General features: G+C 50.4%; 3 protein-coding genes across 14 annotated transcripts in view; 1 reads left to right on the top strand and 2 right to left on the bottom strand.

The window, feature by feature from the left end:
- The window catches only part of KMT2C (lysine methyltransferase 2C), a 283,712-nt gene extending 277,455 nt beyond the window's left edge, over window positions 1–6,257 (bottom strand). For 3 of the 10 annotated variants that reach the window (XM_053217833.1, XM_053217834.1, XM_053217838.1), the window contains exon 1: window positions 5,846–6,257. In XM_053217833.1, the coding sequence (XP_053073808.1) occupies window positions 5,846–6,006 (161 nt within the window). In that variant the 5' untranslated portion in view covers window positions 6,007–6,257. Of the gene's footprint in view, window positions 1–3,991; window positions 4,751–4,773; window positions 5,305–5,336; window positions 5,496–5,845 lie in introns of those variants that run through there. The other 7 variants (XM_053217831.1, XM_053217832.1, XM_027051225.2 and 4 more) reach the window with 5 other exon arrangements.
- Window positions 6,258–7,072: 815 nt separating this feature from the next.
- XRCC2 (X-ray repair cross complementing 2) overlaps window positions 7,073–18,581 on the bottom strand; it is a 178,772-nt gene continuing 167,263 nt past the window's right edge. Inside the window, exons 4-9 of one of the 3 annotated variants that reach the window (XR_008296537.1) lie at window positions 13,645–13,803; window positions 12,135–12,303; window positions 10,390–10,639; window positions 9,887–10,035; window positions 8,765–8,907; window positions 7,073–7,976 (exon numbers count right to left, since the gene is read on the bottom strand). The gene's annotated coding sequence lies outside the window, so the exon portion shown is untranslated. Of the gene's footprint in view, window positions 7,977–8,764; window positions 8,908–9,886; window positions 10,036–10,389; window positions 10,640–10,841; window positions 11,551–12,134; window positions 12,304–13,644; window positions 13,804–18,581 lie in introns of those variants that run through there. The other 2 variants (XR_003417602.2, XR_008296538.1) reach the window with 2 other exon arrangements.
- Window positions 13,670–16,199, top strand: CCT8L2 (chaperonin containing TCP1 subunit 8 like 2). The gene has a single exon (XM_015082663.3). It carries the CDS (start codon window positions 14,478–14,480, stop codon window positions 16,140–16,142), a length of 1,665 nt encoding a protein of 554 aa, XP_014938149.3. The 5' UTR covers window positions 13,670–14,477; the 3' UTR covers window positions 16,143–16,199.

The raw sequence follows: 18,581 nt of genomic DNA, 5'->3' as shown, positions 1-18,581 counted from the left end.
TTTCACATAAAATTCCAAGTTTCCAGTCTCTGTTGAAACCAGAGTATCTAGAAACGACACGCCAAAGTCTCACATGGCAACCATCAGCCAGAATTGTCTATCAGCTGCACCCAACCAAGGTATAGACTCCTAGAAGCCTTCAAGCTATTTTTACTCACCATTTTTTCCCCAACTCAAGACCTTAAGTTATGTCAGCTGTCATTCAGGATCTTACAAGCTGCATGCAATCATTTAAATTACCTACCTGATCCCTGTAAACAGTTTATAACCCCCGGACTACAAAGCCCAAGCTCATTAGCCTGGCATTCAAGGACCATCGTGGCATGGCCCCAACTCCCACATTAAACCTCTGTTCTAGTCACACTCCACCAAGAAAACACATTTTACGCTTCCTGCCTCAACAGTTTTACTCAGGGTGCTACCCCAGAACATTCTCTAACTTTCTTACTGTGCTTGGCTAAACCCTATCGATCTTTCAAGGTCTAACTCAAGTATTGCTTCCTCCAAATCTTCGCAAGCCTTCTTCCAAAGTTGACCGTGTATCCCAACGTGCATTTAACACTTAACGTGCTCTTTGAATAACATGTGCCAAAATGAAAGATCTAAAAAGTTACAAAAGAGGATTTTCTGAACTTCTTAGACAAGTTCAGCATTTGTGTATCATACATAGTTACTGCTATCACAAAACTAACAGCAAAACCAAAGTCAATTTTCCCATCTTTTATAAAATGAGGTTTTTTTCTAGAGAAAATTCAAAAAGAGCTGTGTCATTCCTGTCTCTCTTATGTTCTTAAGACTTTCAAACTCTGCAAATAGAGAGACTGACACTTCCAATTATACATTCAGTATTGGTCTTTCCAGTAATTTTTCACACTAACCACAAGCATATATTTATATGCAGGCCATCACAAAAAAAAAAGAGAGAGAGAGAGAGAGACAGAAAAGAAAAAGAAATCGTCCCTATTTCACTCCATAACTTTTGCAACTCATACTGCCAAGAAGTTCTGAAAATAGACACTGTGGCACAAACATGATAAAGACAATTTTTAAAAAGAGAAAGAAGAGACTAATCAGCTTATTGAAATTAAAAGATGGCCAGAACAACAAAGAAAAAAAGAAAGGGAAATATACACATACACAAACTGGTAAGCTTATTCTATATCAGCTAAAAATTACATTCAATCCAAACATCTCATGGATTAAAAACTGTTACCAAATCTTACCCAAGATATCTCACACTCCCCCACCAGGGAAGTGCACACAGAGCATTTAATATTATCTATAACTGGGGCGCCTGGGTGGCTCAGTCCATTAAGCACCCGACTTCAGCTCAGGTCATGATCTCACCGGTGGTTCAAGAGTTCAAGCCCCGCGTCGGGCTCTGCGCTATCAGCACAGAACCTGGAACCTGCTTCGGGATTCCGTGTCTCCCTCTCTCTGCCCTTCCCCCACTCGTGCTCTATGTCGTTCTCAAAAATAAATTAAAAAAAAAAAAAAATGGGGGGTGGGGGAGAGGGGAAAATGGGCGATGGGCATTGAGGAGGGCACTTGTTGGGATGAGCACTGGGTGGTGTATGTAAGCCAATTTGACAATAAATTATATTACAAATAAGTAAATTTAAAAAACATTGCAGAATTTTTTTTTTAATTATCTATAAGTAAAAACTGACCATTTTCATTTTGGAAAGGAGATTTCATGGAACTCCTCAGTCATATCTGCAAGTGGCTTAAGGATACAAGACTGGATAATCAATATCTGCTCAAAGGAAATCTGATCGCGGCCTGGGGAATACCATGAAGTTTTGCAAAAAGGTGGGGGAGAGGCCAAGGGTAGAGCGGTGTGTCTGGTCACCTGGCAAACTGACTACAAATCTGGCATGGTAGAATCAACTGAGATAGTAAGAAAATGTATTAAATCACTATTTTCAGAATGGGAAAATTAACTATCGTGACACTTTAAATTTACATGGAAATCCATGTTCATCAAGGTTACATGTTAGTAACAAACCTACTGAACGTAAAATTGTATCTGAGACTCAACATCTTCTTAAACACTAGATTCCACGAATAAGACCATCAGGACAAGAGCAAACTACAGTGAGGTCAGGCTGGAGAGCAACCACCTAACAGGTGAGGAGAGGCTGCCATTCCTGGAACAGCTTTTCAAGTACAATGACTATCAAGTGCCAGAAACCAGTAATTGCCAAACTTTCCATGTATCTACTTGCTTGAAAAATAAGAAAAAGAATTTCTACCATACAAATTACCAATGTGCATTATCTCACAAAGCATGAAAAGAAGACGCGGTATCTTTCGACTCTATAGAGTTGTTTTATGAAACTGCACATACTACAATGCACTACACCTTTTTTTTATTACTTATTTCAAGTTCACAGCTATGGAAATGAGAAATTTTGTTGGGGGAGGGGCCTCTCAAATATGAAACAGCAACAGTCATCTGCAGCACAATCATTTTTTTGCTATCTCTTGTACAGCATCACTGGTTGTGCCCAATTTTCTACAAGAATAAGGCTCAAGGTGGCTTTCTAATAACAGTAATTGCCCTCTGAAAAGAAAGTGGTTCAGAACATAAAGAGTTTTTTCAAAAAGGGTCAAGGATAGTGCCTCAGAAATCCTATCCCCACCACCTGCTTCCGCACCACCCCCACACCCACACCCACCCCATCCCTAACGTTAACTTTGTTGACTTCATAAAAAACATATATATGGTAGAATGATTCCTTGTCTTCCCAATTTAGAAATGTCAACATATATTCCAAAGAAGAAAAAATAAAATCAAACCTTTGGGAGAAGTTTCCTAAACGTTCATACAAAAACAATTAGACCTCGAGTAGATGCTTCCTCTATAGCAGGAGCTTGTTCACTGGTGGAAAGACCTGGACCTCCTACAAAGATCACACGCTACCCCAAATAACCGATTAAACAGTCCTTACTGCTAAGGAGAACTTTTAATAAATGTAAATTTCACTGTTCCACTTCACATTCATACAACAGGAAATCCTTATTTATGTATCTACTTTTCAAACTCTGCCCTAAGATCAATTGCTTCAGTTCAAAATTCTTGATTTTAGTAAATAATTTTAAGATAACAATAGCTAATTAAAATTAGCCACTACATAGCCTTTGCTTTTTAAATACGATAAAGCAAAACTCATCTAACAGTACAAAACAAGAAAATGCTTAAGTTCACTTATCTAACTATCAAAAATTCAAAAATCCAAACTCAAAGTGTAATTAGCAGTGCCTGGTTACCCTCTTTTTTTGAAATCCAAAGACAAATATGCAAATCCACTTTTAATAAATAGTGTCATAAGACATCTTCTCTAGCATAAAACAACCCACTTAGCAACCATACAAACCGATAACGTGGACAATTTAAAAACTTTTATCTCCTTTGCATCCCCCCCCCCAAAAAAAAATTTTCATGACTTAGATAATTATTTGCAATTCCAGGTAATTCTAGCATTTACAAACCTAACTTACATTTGTCATACCTCAGTTTCACTTTCAGGATCTTCAATACCCAACTGACTACAGGGTCTTTTCTGCATGCACCCAAATACGTACAGAGACCCACAACTGAAAACCCTCCTCTTTGCTTTCCAGTTCACACAGTAGTTTCCACTTACAGGTTTCTCAAACAACTGTAGATTCCATTCCCTTCCAAAAACACACCTAATTTTTTAAAAATTCACTGAGAAGCTTGGAACCATCAAAGTTACCACTAAATTTCATGCAAGGAATGCTGCCCCAGTGTTCAAATCCAAAAGAGAAAGCTAAAACTCTCTTAAGACTCAGAGTTGTATTAAACGTCTTCCAAAGTGTTGATGTTTTCATACTGTTATATTAGCACCGTTCTGTAGAAATTTTTAGGTTTTTCCAAGGGCTACCTTTTTTTTTTCATTCATAAGATGAGATTTTAAAACGAGATAAAAACTAAAATAATAAAGTGGTAATACCCTAAACCAACCTTTCTTCCGGTGCACACAGGGGCTGCCCTAACACAGATGAACTCATTTCCATCTCAGGGGAACTGCATGTGCATGTGTGTGTTTGTGTGTGTTTGTGCCCGTGCACACACTCGCGTGTGCATGGTGAGGGGCGTGACAGCACAGATAGGTCTACTGTAACTAGAAGAGGAACCTGAAAGCAAAGAGAAAACATACAATAATCCCAAATTAATATTTGGAAAGGAACCAAGAAATAGTCAAAATGGGAAGCTATTAAGTTAAAACCCTAGCATGGCTTTATATACATTGCTTTAAAGGATACAAAAAAGCGACAAAGTGTGAAGTTCCTTGGAGGTCCACTCCCTCTCCGAATTCCAGCTGATGGGGGAACGGCCCTGGCCATTTCCAGCACACATTTCACTGCAATGCCGGTGGCCCCGCAAACCCCAACTTTATAGCACAAAGACGCTAACGCCACCACGTATGCATCCTGTACTCGCCCGTCTCGGGATGTGTCACAGCTAGGTAAGAGCTGGAAATAAAACATGGAGGCACGCTAAAGGGCCTGAACCATCCTCACAGTCCAAGGACAGCACAGCACGGAGGAAGAAGGGGCAGCCTGGGCTCCAGGGCTCTGCCACACGCCGGCCCCGCTCCGCCCCGGTGCACACCGCCGTCTTCACCGCCTATCACCCAACGTGCCCCTGCTCCGACCAGGCGAACGCGCCCCAACAACAACAACATCAACAACAACAACAGAAACCCCCGGCTGTCCCCGCGCCCCAGCGCACCCTTCCCCTACCAACAGCTCCCAGACACGGTCCTCCAACGACATGAGTAAGCACTCCACGCCACTCCCCAACTTCGGACGGCCGCCGCCGGTCCTGCACCCTCGGGAGCCACCGCAGCCGCGCGACTCGCTGCCACGGGTTTCCCGGTTTCCAGGCGAAAGTTGCCGAATGGCCATTCTGTGAAAGGACGAGTCTAGCGCTGCCAACGTGCTCCGCGACTAGCGACAGCCGTGCCCAACCCCGCAGGGGCTCGGGGGGAAGTGGGGCCCCCGCGCGGGGCGGGCTCCCGCGGAGTCAGCGGGCTCCCCGGTCTCGGCCCCGAGCGCCCGGCCCGGCTCGGTTTCCAAACTTGCGGCCGCCGCGCCTGCCCGCCGCGGCCGTGCGGGTCGGGGTGGGGGAGGGGAGAGGAAGAAGTCCCCCGACTTCCGAACAGACCCCTCGGGCTCCAAACCCGGCTCCGGGAGCCAGAAAAGTTCCGGGGGCGGCCGCCTCACAAAGGCCGGCAGCTCCTCCCCACCCCCCCCACCCCCCACCGCGTCCCCGTCCCCCCACCTTAGGCCCCCCCCCCAAACACCCCGGGCGGGCGGCGAGACCACCTGGCCGCGGCGTTTTGACAGCTCCGCGAGTGTCCCGCGGCGGGACCGCTTTGTAGTTGACAAGGCGCCGGTGCGCGGACGACCTGCGTGCGCCTCGCCGTGCGTCTGTCCGACGACCCGGCTAGGCCAGGAAGAATCTACGAGAAATTTCTCCCGAAACAGCAGCCCCGCGAACAGCCGGCGCGAGGGCCAAACTCCAAAGTAAAGTGCGGCGGCGGCGGCGGCGGCGCGAGCCGTCGGGGCCCCGCTGGGCGGAGTGCGGTGCGGGGCGCCCGCGGGAGGCCCGGCCCGGAGGCCGCCGAGGGGGCGCGGGGCGCGGGGCGGGCGGGCGCCCCGGGGGCCGGGAGCCGCGCGGCCGGCGGGCCCCACCCCCACCCCGCGGGGGCGGCCGGGGGCGCGCGGGGGCAGGGGGGCCGGGCGCGCCGGTGACAGCTCCGGCCCGGCGCCGCGGCTGGCTCCCGGCCTGGCTCCCTCACACTCAACTTACTTCTTTCTGGCTCTCTGGAAAGGGGAAGCGCCATCTTTGCGAGGCCGGCCCCGAGGTCTTTTGTCTGCGGCTGCGGGGCTCGGGGCCGGGGCTCCGGGCTCCTCGGGGGGTGGTGGCGGCGGCTGCGGCTGCTCCGCGCTCTTGTCCTCCTCCGACGACATCCTAGTCACCAGGAAAGACACATGGATCCCGGTCCTCCTCCTGGGGGGCTCCTCCCGCCGCCGCCGCCGCGGCCGCCGCCGCCGCTGCTGCTCGGGTTCCTCCTCCCCGGCTCAGCCTCTCGCATTTCCCGCAGCCCCGGGAGCAGCAGCAGGTACCGGGAGAGGCGGCAACATGGAGCGAGCAGGACACGCACTCACACACATACGCGCGGGCGCGCGCACCTCGGCGCGCAGGGGCCGGGCGGGGGGCGGGGGGCGGCGGGCGGGGCGCGGGCGGGAGGGAGGGAGGGGCCGGCCGGCCGGGCGGGAGGTGCGGGCGGCGGCGGCGGCGGCGGCGGCGGGCGGGGCGCGGGCGGGGGCCGGGCGGTGCGGGCGGGCGGGTGCGGGCGGGCGCCGGCCGGGGCGGGGCGACTGAGGGGGCGCGGGGGGCGCCGGCCGGGGCTGCGCCCGCGCCCCTCCCCCAGCGCCCGCGGCGGGAGGAGAAAGGGGCCGCGGCGCGGGGAGCGGCGGGCCCGCGGGCAGCGGCGGGCGGGGGGTCGCGGCCCCGCCGGCCGCCCCTCCCCCGCGCGGGCCGCGTCAGGCCGGGCGGCGGCGGCGGCGAAGTTTTGACAGCTGCTCCAGTTGTTGTTGTGGGTTCCGGGCTGCGCGAGCGCCGGCCCCTCAGCGCCCGCCCTCCCGGGCCGGGGAGGAGGAAGTTTTGCGGGTGTGCGTGTACCACACACAGACACACACACACGACCGTGGCCGTCGCGCGAGGGCCGCGCCGGGTCTCCCCCGGGCGCCCCGCACCACAGACCTCTCAAACTCGCCGCCGTCTCGCCCACACACGGCCGCCGCGACGCCCCCGCCCCCTCCCCCACTCCTCGGCCCCGCCGCCCCCCGCGCGCCGCCGCTGCCACTCACAGGGCTCGCTCCGCGCATGCGCTGCCCGCGGACGCGCCGCCGCCGCTGACCTCACCGCCCCTCCCCCGTCTCCCCCCCTCCCCCTGCCGGGCTCTCTTCCCTCCTCCCTCCTCTCCGTCTTCTCCCCCCCCCCCCTCCCCCCTCCCCTCTCCCCTCTCCCGCCCCGCCTCCTCTGACGCGGCGGCCGGGGCTGCGCCGCGACTCCGGCTCCGGCTCCGGCTCCGGCTCGGGGAGAGCGCCAAGCTGCGGAGGCGGCGATCCGGGATCGGGGTCCAGGGAATGCGCGGCCCGAGGCGGCGCTCCGACTGCGCCCGAGCCCGGCCGCGAGCCGGCGGCCGCTAAGCCCGCACGGCCCCCCCGGCGCGCCGCCCCGCCGCCCACCCGCCCCGCGGCCGGAGGGACGGAGCCCGCCGGCGCTGCCCCGGCTCCCGCGGGCCGGGGAGGCAGTGCAACTTCGCTGTGATCCAATTCCAGGGAGAGTTTCGTTATTATAACGTCATGTAAGAAATGGGCCAGAAAGGGCTTACCGAGCTGTCAGACAAAAAGAACGCTGACATTTTGAGGCACAAGACGCGCAAAAAGGCACCACAACACACCAGTAAAAACCCAACAACTTGATTGTAACGTGCAGCGTGTTGCGATGCGCGCAAATCGGAGGGTTTCTGGGCCAGCTCCCGATGCGTTTACAGGGTCAAGGGGAAACGGGGCTAGAATTAGCAATGGGAGACGAGCGCTTTCTCGGAAAGCAGAGTGGCAAATGCGGGCTTCGGGACTTTTTCTTCGGATGGGGCGGCAACTCCTCAGTGCTCTCCTTTCCATTCACTGTCGATCAGCACACGTGAACTGGGGGAGAATTCAGGACCTGTGAAGCCTTGGCAGACGGCTCGGGACGAGCGATCACTTCGGGAGCATCGCCTCTAGGCCGGACACACTAGGCACTTTCCCATTAGGGTTCCCTTCCGTCCTCCCGACACGGTGGAAGCCTAACGCTGCGTGTTCTGGCTTCCCAGCTCTCGTTCGCTTCCATTTCTCCCAATAGCCAGAGCATAAACTTTGAATTGTGCTTCCTGTTTGGGCAAAGTATACGCGGTTCGATTTCCAAAGCCTATTCTGACTACAGGCAGGTGTTTTGTTTTGTTTCGAAATGGCTGAAATGAGGACTATAATAAGATAGTCATTTGAATGCCTGCAGGGTTTAATCCTTGCCGGTTTGTTCAAGTTTACTAAATATACAGCCACGGGAATTCTGAGATTGGGGAGAAGCTGAGTGGGTAAATGCAGACTATAAATTAAAAGCGTCTGACTATCATGAATAGAAACACAACATGTATATGCCTAATGATGAATTTATGAAGTGAAACATTTAAAGTTTTTTCAGTGCTCATTCTTTCTCTGGCATTTTTTTTCCCCCTGCGCATTACACTTTAAGGAAAGTACACTTTCAAAAATTGGATTATCGATCCACATGTTTACCTGTGTTCATTACGGAAATTAGAGCCGTCACTTCCAACTGTCTCATACGCACAAAATTATATGTCAGGATAATTTAAGTGTCAGTGTGCAGAGGACAAGTCACTCCTGCTGGAGAGAAGTTTTAAAAGGAAACAGGGGACTGAGAACAGAAAAGGGAGTAGAATGAATGAAAAGGGAAGAAACAGAGGTCTGTGCAGTGATGCTTCTAGAAAGAAAAGATGAAGGATACTAAGCCCAGCCTTAAATCTCCATTCCTTCAGCTATTGTGAGGCAAGCACTTGGAATCTGTTTTAAAAGGACAGCAGGCTGTTGGCCCGAAGTTATCATGGGCAGACCAAATAAAATATAACTCAGGATGCACAGGAAGGATACAAAAAAATACCTGTTTCACATAAAGGTTTTCCAAAGGTGTTTCCATGTCTCCGATCCAAATTTTGGAGCTCTGAGACCGCAGTGGCAAAAAAAACCCAGGAGTCACGTAGCTGAAGTTACTCAAAATTATAAAGTCAGAAAGGCACAGGGTGTCTGAAAGCACCAAAGCAAACAAACAAACAAAATCTACTTTTAATAAGTACACATGTAGCCATTTCTAAAAACATGGTCAATGTGCAGCAAAGTGTTAGCAGCGATCATCTCTGAAGGGGTAGATTACGAGGGACTTTCACTTTCTATATTACATTTTTCTATGATAGTTGAATCTTTTAGAGCACATGCAGTATAATAAGAAATGTGTATTAAATATTTAGCATGTGGTTTGGGGGGTGAGGATTGCTATCTACACCAAAGAAAAAGCAACATCTCAGGAAACAGAGCAAGATAAGAGCCTCAAAGGGTCTAGCAAACAAGTGATGGTAAATAAAAATTCACAGTACAGTAGCCATTCTTACTAATTGGAGTCCTATAAATGTCATTGATATGGTCTTTATTTAGAGTTTGTCTGTTTTTGCTTGTTTTGGTGAGTGTAAAATATTTATAAGACTCTCCCGTAGGCTCACTACTAATTAATGGACTCTCTCCTTTTGTTTTCCTGTAAAGTCTTAAATTCCTCAGGGTTTTTTAGGAACCAAACTTTTATAGTTGTAGAAGGAACACTGAAAACTTCAATTCTAGATCTTACAATCTTTGTCTTCATATGTTTGCTGTTAAACTTATACTTTAAAAAGGTGCAGTCATAGGCTGGCATTTTGTGTCCTTTTTCAGTAAAAAAAAAAAAAAGGGTTTTTAAAAGAACTTCAGGGGCACATGGCTGGCTCAGTGGGTCAAGCATGCAACTCTTAATCTAGGGGTTGTGAGTGGAGCCCCATGTTGGGTGTAGAGATTACTTTAAAAATTAAAAATAAATTAAGAATTTCAATTCCTGAAAATTAGTATTTAGTCCATAGTGTGTTTTTAGCTTTGAAAATTCTAATTGCCTTACACGAGTTATTTCAGTAATGCCTACCATGTACCTAGTAGACAGAAAAATTAAGGAAGAAACCGAGAAGTGATTAAACAGAACACTCACCGTCAAAAATAATTTGTGCAGAAGAGTATGAGGCATGAGTGTATGTTCTGCAGCACACTCCATATAGATATCAATCTTGCCCTCTAGGGGTCTATATTTTAAGCCTGTCAGTACTTAACAAGATAAACACAAAAAGGGCAGGCAGGCAACTGAAAAATAAACATGGGAAAACATACAAACAGGAAGATTAAATATTTACATCCATTGTGTACAAGACCATATTTTTAATAGAAATGCATCTGGGGATTTGGGGGGAGGGCAGAGGTGGAGGAGGCAGCAGACAGCTATGTCTATTTAGGATACAAAAGCATTCTGCCAGCAAGTGTTATAAACTCCTAGAGACCCTACCCCAGCCCCTACACACGCACCCCCCCACCCCACACACACACACTCTCTTAGGTTCCTCTCCTTTACTGATAATACAAGACTACACAAGTAGTTTGCATTAATTTCCTAACGTTGCCACAACAAATGCTGAAAATGACAGAAATTTATTTTCTCACAGCCCTGGTAGCTCGAAGACCAAAGTCAAGGTGTTGGCGGGGCTGGCTCCTTGCGGTAGGCTTTAGGGAAGAATTTGATGGTTCCCTGCCTCTCAGCTTCCAGTGGTTGTCCATGATCCTTGGGGACCTTGGCTGTAGGTACATGACTCCAATGGCCATCTTTTCTGCATCTCTGTGCCCTCACATAGTGTTCTCTGTGTATGTGTCTCTTCTTGTAAGGATACCAGTCGTGTTGGAGTAAGAGTCCAGCCTACAACAGTATGACCTCCCGTTAATTGACTGCATCTGCAACAATCTTATTCCAGATAAGGTCACATTCTGAGGTTTGGGGAAGGATATGAATGTTGGGGGGACAATATTTAACCCAACTGAACTACCAAGCAGCCTATATTGGTGTCTCCCCGTTTAGCAGATTCATGTATATATGGTTAGAAAAGTTTATATAGGGGCACCTGGGTGGCTCAGTCTGATAAGCATCCAGCTTTGGCCCAGGTCATGATCTCTGAGTTCATGAGTTGGAGTCCGGCCTCAGGCTGTCGGCTGTTAGCGTGGAGTCCACTTTGGATCCTCTGTCTCCCTTTGTCTGCCTCTCCCCTGTTCGTTCTCTCTCTCTCTCTCTCTCTCTCTCTCTCTCTCTCTCAAAAATAAACATTAAGAAAAAAGAAAAAAGTTTACATAATAGGTTAACTGCATGCAAACTTTTCTTGGCACAAAACATTCACGTTTATTTTACATTGAATCAATCTATTTGTAGGATAAATAAAATCAAAGTGAATTTAACAATAACAGTGCGTACAAAGTAAACAGTAAAATTATGACTTAGTAGTTCCTTGGTTAGTTTGATCAGTGTAAACATAGGCCAAAAAATGTCAGCCCAACATGTACCATTTGGGGCCTGTTTTAAAGGCCAAAGACTATGGTGGCACCTGGGAGTCTCAGTCGGTTAGGCGTCCAACTCTTGCACTGACAGCTAGGGGCCTGCTTGGGATTCTCTCTCTCTCCCTCTCTCTCTCTCTGCCCCTCCCCCCCTCAAAATAAATACACATTTTTGAGAAGTAAAATAAATCAAGATCGAAGACAATGATGAGATCCTCACTTTCTAGTGGAAATGGAACTCAAGAGTCGCACCCATCACCCTTCAGGATGAAGTCTAAATTTCTCGGTGTGGCCCCCTAAGCCTGCCACCCTCCAGCCATCCCCTCCCCCCCACTCCTCCCCCTTCCTCCTTACTGGGTGCTCCAGCCTTCAGAGCCACCTTTGTCAGACGTCATTAGATTGTCCCAAGCCCCTTCCTCTGTCATGTGGCCAATTCCTGCTTCTTTAGACTTCACTTCCATCCCTGACCACCACCCTCCCCCTGACAATGACTGTGTGTCCCCATGGATGTTTCTACAACACCTGTGCTTCCCCCCCTCCCCCCACCACCCCCCCTCTCCCCCCCCCCACCCCCCCCCCACAAGGATGTCTGGAATGTATCCCACCCTGGCTGTTTTGTAACCCACCCTACGCCAGGTGCGGATGGCTACAATTGTCTGCCTTATACATCTTTTATCTCTATGATTTCGCAGCAGCTCAATCAACAGTTGTGGAATAAGTGAAATAAATGGGAAACTATGTGTTAAGTGTCAGAAAAAGAGCTAAGATGATCCTTTACAAGCGTGTTTATTCCCCACCCCCACACACACCAGGAGGGTTTACTTTTCAAAAAGAAACTGTATCTTTATAAACAATGTAAATATGCCTACCTTGCTACAGTTTATGCTGATGGTTACATTTTACATTTCTATAAAGAAACAGGCGGTCATCTTTGCCCCTCTTTGCCCCTCTGTCCAACATTTGTTAGTGTCATTCTTCTCCGTGTTCTTGGCTTTCTGAAGCCTGGGCATGGAGGTTCACACCTGTTTCTAAAAGAGCCTCCAAAATCAAAAGAGGTCAAAATAGTTGTCCACAGTCTTCAGAAAACATATCTGCTTAGAACCATTTCTACCAGTGAAGATAATGTTGAGGGAGAAATGATCACAGAATAACATATATAATATGTGCCATACAATCCATTTACGGAAAACTGTATAAATCCACAACAATCTATATATAAATCTATGTGCAAAGTAATAATGTTCATCAAAATGCAAACAATGGGGGTGCCTGGGTGGCTCAGACGGTCGAGCATCCAACTCTTGATCTTGGCTTAGGTCATGATCCCAGGGTGGTGGGATCGAGCTCCAAGTTGGGCTCTGCGTGGAGCCTACTTAAGATTCTCTCTCTCCCTCTGCCCCTCTCCTCAGCTCACGCTCTCTCAATAAACTAAACTAAACTAAACTAAAATAACATAAAATAATAAAATAAAAGCAATCTCTGGGCTGGAATTGACACTTTCTTTGTATTTTTTCTTTTTAACTTTTATAATGAATAGCTATTATTTTTACAAAACCAAGCAAGTTGTTTTTCAAAGAAAAAGGTTTTTTTCTCCAAAAGTATCTCTATCTTAGCCTTAATTACATTTCACTTTCGCTGATATTTTTTTTTCCTTTTCCTTCTTGCTATCATCTTGTCTGTGGAAACATATTAAAACAGTGCCTACCATACAATCATGACTCCTGACTAGTATAATCAGGTTCAGAGTTCTATTTTTCCTCCCCTTGGGGGGAGTTGCTATTAAATAAACCTAAAAGGGGTTTTCCCAGTGAAAGTGAGTGGAATGATTCTCTTTCCCCTAATCTTAATAATCTTCATCGTCATCACTTCCAGCTGCTGCTCCGCCTAATGCCTATGGAAGTTGTGTTCCTTTGGTGCAAATCTCCTCCCCTCCCTGGGTGTCCATGATCCTGTCCCTTAGAGTTCACATTCCATGGAACACACTGGGTGCTCACTAAACATTTATTTTTTAATGTTTATTTTGAGAGAGAGACAGAGACAGAAAGCGGGATGGGCAGAGAGAGAGAGAGAGAGAGAGAGAGAGAATTCCAAGCAGACTCCCTGCTCAGCACACAGCCGGATGTGGGGATCTCACAACCCTGGGATCCTGACCTGAGCCAATATCAAGAGTCGGACGCTCAACCGACTGAGCCACCCAGGTGCCCCTCGATAAATATTTACTAAACCGAAAAGGGTGCAAGCATTACCCCAGCAGGCTCCATTTGAGGAAAGGAGGGAGTGAGAGAGCAAGGGAAAGAGAGGAGGAACTGCAAATCTAAGGGCTGAGGGTCGGGGTGGGGGGTGGGGGGCGCCTTACATTCGCCCCCTGCAATATTCTACCTTCCTCGCCTCTGGGAGGCTGGTCACGTTCACTCGGCTGCAAACATTTCCCCAGTTTGCCTATAGGTTGTCAGCGTCTTTGCCTCCCTTGTGTTGACCCGCCTTTGCCAGCTCGGTGACATCATTATCATGGGAAGGAGAACATCACACACCTGCCACCTGAAAGACAGACCGTAGACACCGTTAGGAACCTGCCGGACGGCACAGAGGGATAAGGTGGCCGCAGAGGCAGAGGCGGACAGTAAAACCGAGCTAGTGTTACACGGTCCCGCACAAGGAAGCGAAGCGAAGCGAAACACTGTTTCCCTCCCGAAGCCTGCAACAAACCTCACAGGAGCCCCAGCTCCGTCTGGTATTGGAAGTGGGTGGGGATTTTCACCTGCTCTCCCCTCTGCCGCCTCCAAAGTTCCAACGAAGCCCTGGGCCCTGGCGCATCCGGGAGTCCCTCCTCTGCCGGGTGACCTGGTCTGACTCCCGCCTGCCCCCGGGGCCTCCCAAACTCGAGGCATCCTTCTGTGACCTCATTCTCTGCCCGGGTGCCCCGTGCCACTCTGTGACTCCATCAGGGTAACACCCGCTTCGGCTGCCACGCGTCAGACGTGGGGAGCCGCCTCGCAGATCAAGCTGGGGGAGTGGTTGAGGGCTGAGCTCTGCGCCGACCGTCGCCGCACCTGACCGTGGCGCGCCTGCTTCCCCGCGCACCGGCGGAAGGGCCTCCGGCTCCTTTCCCCCCCACCCCCCACCCCCACCCCCTCGAGAGGTGTCCGAGATCGGCTTCCCGGACGCCCCCGCCGCCGCGCCTGGAGCGTCCCCGCGGCCCGGCTCGGCGGCCGATGGCCAGCAGGACCGCAGCGGGGGCCCGGCTGCCGGAGCGGCCGGGGCCGAGGCGGCGCGCCGGGAGCCCGCGGGCGCAGGGGAGGCACCTGCTCCGCAGCTTGCCGGCGGCGCAGACCCTGGCCAGGGTCATCCGGCCTTGCTACGGTCCCCACGGCCGGCAGAAGCTCCTGGTCACCGCCAGAGGAACCACCGTGCTGACGGGCTACGCCGCGGCCATCCTGCGCGCGCTGGAGCTGGAGCACCCCGCGGCGCGGCTCCTGCGCGAGGCGGCCCACACGCAGGCGGAGAGCAGCGGCGACGGCGCGGCCTTCGTGGTCCTGCTGGCGGAAGCGCTGCTCCTGCAGGCCGAGCACCTGCTGCGCGCCGGCCTGCCCCGCTCCCAGCTGCGCGAGGCCTACGCCGCGGCCACCGCGGAGACCCTGGCCCTGCTGCCCTCCCTGGCCATCCGCTCCCTGGGGCCTCTGGAGGATCCGTTTGGGGCCCTCTACTCGGTGGTGAACACCCACGCCGTGTCCCGGGCCGACTGCTTGACCAGGCTGGTGGCCCACGCGTGCTGGGCCACCAAGGAGCTGGACGGCGGCTTCCGACGCGAGCGCGTGGGCGTGTGCACCCTGCGAGGGGGGAGGCTGGAGGACTCGTGCCTGCTCCCGGGGCTGGCCTTGTGCGCCGAGCCCTGCGGGCAGGTGACCGCGGTGCCCGGCGGCGCCAGAGTGGCTCTCTTCGTTTGCGGCTTTGGTCCCGCCAGTCCAAATGCACCGGCCACGGCCCGGCTCTCCGGTCCCGCTGACCTGGCCACGTTCAGGAAAGGAAGTGAGCGGTTGATAGAAAAGCAGGTGGCCCAGCTGGCCAGCGCGTGCATTAACGTGGCGGTGGCATGGGGGGACATCGATGAGAATGCCCTGACGCAGGCTGACAAGCACAACATCATGGTGATTCGAGCCAGGTCCCGGAGGGATATGGTTTACTTGAGTGAGGTGCTGGGCACACCTTTGATGTGTCACCTGCTTCCTCCCCCGAAGCCAGGGAAGTGCCGGAGGGTCTACCAGCAGGAGCTGGGGGAAGGTTTGGCCGTGGTGTTTGAGTGGGAATGTCCGGGCACCCCTGCCGTTACCTTGGTCCTCAGGGGGGCCACAGCCCAGGGGCTGCAGGGCGCGGAGCAGGCCGCCTACCGTGGCATCGATGCCTACTTCCAGCTGTGCCAGGATCCCAGGCTGCTTCCGGGAGCTGGGGCCACGGAGATGGCTCTGGCGAAAATGCTCTCAGAAAAAGGAAGCAAACTGGAAGGGCCTAATGGTCCTGCCTTCCTGGCATTTGCACAGGCCCTTCGGTCTCTTCCTGAAACCTTGGCAGAGAACGCAGGCTTAGCCGTCTCCCAAGTGATGGCAGAAATGAACAGAGCTCACCAGGCTGGCAACTTCCTAGTAGGAGTGGGGGTCGAAGGGATAATAAACGTGGCCCAGGAAGAGGTGTGGGACACCCTGACAGCCAAAGCCCGAGGACTCCGGGCCGTAGCTGATGTGACACTGCAGCTCGTGAGCGTAGACGAAATTGTAGTGGCCAAGCAAAGCGCCACGTATCAATGGGACTCGAATCCTGTCCCCAAGAAGGCCAAGGGATGCCTATTTCCTGTAAAAGATCAGCTCCTTGGAACGATTGAGTAGTAACATCCTGAATAAAATGGGGATTGCCAAGGAAGGCACAGTCACCCCCGAAGTGGATGTTTGCCGTGTTTTATTCCCTCCGTGTTTTGTACTGTTAGAGTCCGTTTCTTCAGACAAAAACAACATAAAGGACCATAAGATAAAAGTCCTTTTCATTGATTTATGTCCTTTCAGACTCTTGGCTTTTTTCATTTCCTGTTTCTCTCCATCATATTCTGTTCCTTTCCTCTAATAAGAGCAGGATTTACTTGTATTAAAAAATTTTTTCAATGGAGTACCTTGGCTTTGGGGATGCAAAAAAAAAAAAAAAGTGCAGGAATCTCTTCCCAACTGTTGGAGTTATCCCCCCACAATATCCTCATATATGTCAATTTCTGTCTAGATGTCACGTTAGCCATCTAGACCGCAGTTCGAGCTCACAGGAGCGGCTGCGCATTCCCCTTGTGATTATTTGGGAAGAGAAGGGGGTGTTCTGTTAAGGCAAAGGGGAGGAGGAGGAGGAGGGGAAGGGAAAATGAACCGGCAGGCAGAAATAAAGTAAAATAAATTCTTGGCACAGATAACAAAGGAACACGTCCCTCAGAACTGCACTGAGGCTGTGAGGAGGGGAGACCTGGGGAACACCTGCCGGCAGCATGTTCCCAGGAGGGCTAGGACTAGGGTGGGATACGCTTGGGTGCTGAAGAGGGAGTTTGAGCAGAGCTGGGAGCAGAGCAGCACACGTCACCCAAAGCCTTTTCTACTTCAACCATCCAAGTTATTCTGCCTCTGGGAGAAAAGCAGAACCTAGGGACAAAGGGTAGGTCATGGGAAGCTGCAATCTCTTACCATCATTGGGGGGGGCGGAGCTTGAAACATCTGGAAAAAGATCCAGACTCAAGAACTCAAGAAACAAATGTCTTCTACTGGGCATATTAGCCTCAACGAAGCAAAACAAATGTGCAAACTTTCCTTAAGACTTAGAAGAAGTGAAATCCTGAAAAGCTGTGAGCGCACGAAATGGAACATGGACATGGACAGAACTATCCTTGTTATTTCTCATTTAAGATACACAAAACATCCTCGATGTGTCTTCCCTTGTTTTGTCTCCGTCGCTATATTTTAGTGAATGTAACTAAGTGCTTTCATATTTCTCCCCGGCCCTTGTCAAGTTCCATGTTGTTCTCACAGCCTCAAATCCCGTAACAGGGATGATGATAGAAATAGCAAATTTTTTAAAGCAGTTCGAACACACTTTGTATACATTTTATTTAATCATCAAAACAAACTCATGAGAAAGGAGCTTGATTATCTCTCAGCTGCAGGAGACACAACTGAACTTCAGAAAAAAGTCATTGGCCAGAGTTATGCAGTAAATAGAAGAGGAAGTTCCATTCTCTTGTTTGCTGTTTTGTTGCCTCAGTCATACATCCCTCTACTGTGATGTTTTCAGAGATAGAACCCCTATGATTACAAAGAAAGTATGTCTGAAAAGACCTTTTGAAAATTTACAATGTGTTTTTCTTCAATGTTTATTTTTGAGAGAGAGAGAGAGCAAGCATGGGAGGGGGAGGGGGAGGGGGGAGAGGGAGACACAGAATTCGAAGCAGGCTCCAGGCTCTGAGCTGTCAGCCCAGAGCCCGACGCGGGGCTCGAATCCACGGACTGTGAGACCATGACCTGAGCTGAAATCGGACGCTTAACCGACTGAGCCCCTTCAGGTGCTCCTACAGTGTGTTCTTAAAATTAGACAAAAAGTCTTATTTTATTAACATAAATTTTAAAAATGGCTCCTGCTCATAGAGAACATTTCAGTTATATATCCAAGACTTGTGTAGTCCAAACAATGTAAGACCATGTATTTTAAAAGACCCAAGTTTGGTATACAATGGATTTTTTGATAGTTTGGGGAGAAATCATATTACAACATTACCGGCTCCTTTGCCCCTGGACACACACACACACACAATTATATATATGTAAATGCAACTTAAAACTATCAAGGATGGGCGTCTGGGTGGCTCAGTCAGTTAAGCGTTCTGACTTAGGCTTGGGTCATGATCTCATGGTTTGTGAGTTCGAGCCCTGCATCAGGCTCCACGCTGATGGTGCAGACAGAGCCCGCTTGGGACTCTCTCCCTCCCTCTCTGCCCCTCACCCACGTGCACTCTCTCTCTTTCCAAATAAATAAAAAGTTTATTTTTTTTAATGTTTATTTTTGAGATAGAGCATGCGAGCAGGGGAGGGGCAGAGAGAGAGGGAGACAGAGGATCTGAATCAGGCTCCAGGTTGACAGCAGAGAGCCTGATGTGGGGCATGAATGCATGAACCTCAAGACCATGACCTGAGCCAAAGCTGGATGCTTAACCGACTGAGCCACCCAGGTGCCCCAGTTAAAAAAAAAAAAAAAAAATCAAGGATACCCTTACAAGGGACAAAGAAAGGTATGGCAGACAAATT

The sequence above is a fragment of the Acinonyx jubatus genome, chromosome A2 (genome assembly GCF_027475565.1).
Source record: "Acinonyx jubatus isolate Ajub_Pintada_27869175 chromosome A2, VMU_Ajub_asm_v1.0, whole genome shotgun sequence".
In the NCBI taxonomy this organism is placed as follows: domain Eukaryota; kingdom Metazoa; phylum Chordata; class Mammalia; order Carnivora; family Felidae; genus Acinonyx; species Acinonyx jubatus.
Note: the sequence above shows the minus strand (reverse complement) of the source record. Positions and strands in the feature narration are given on the sequence as shown.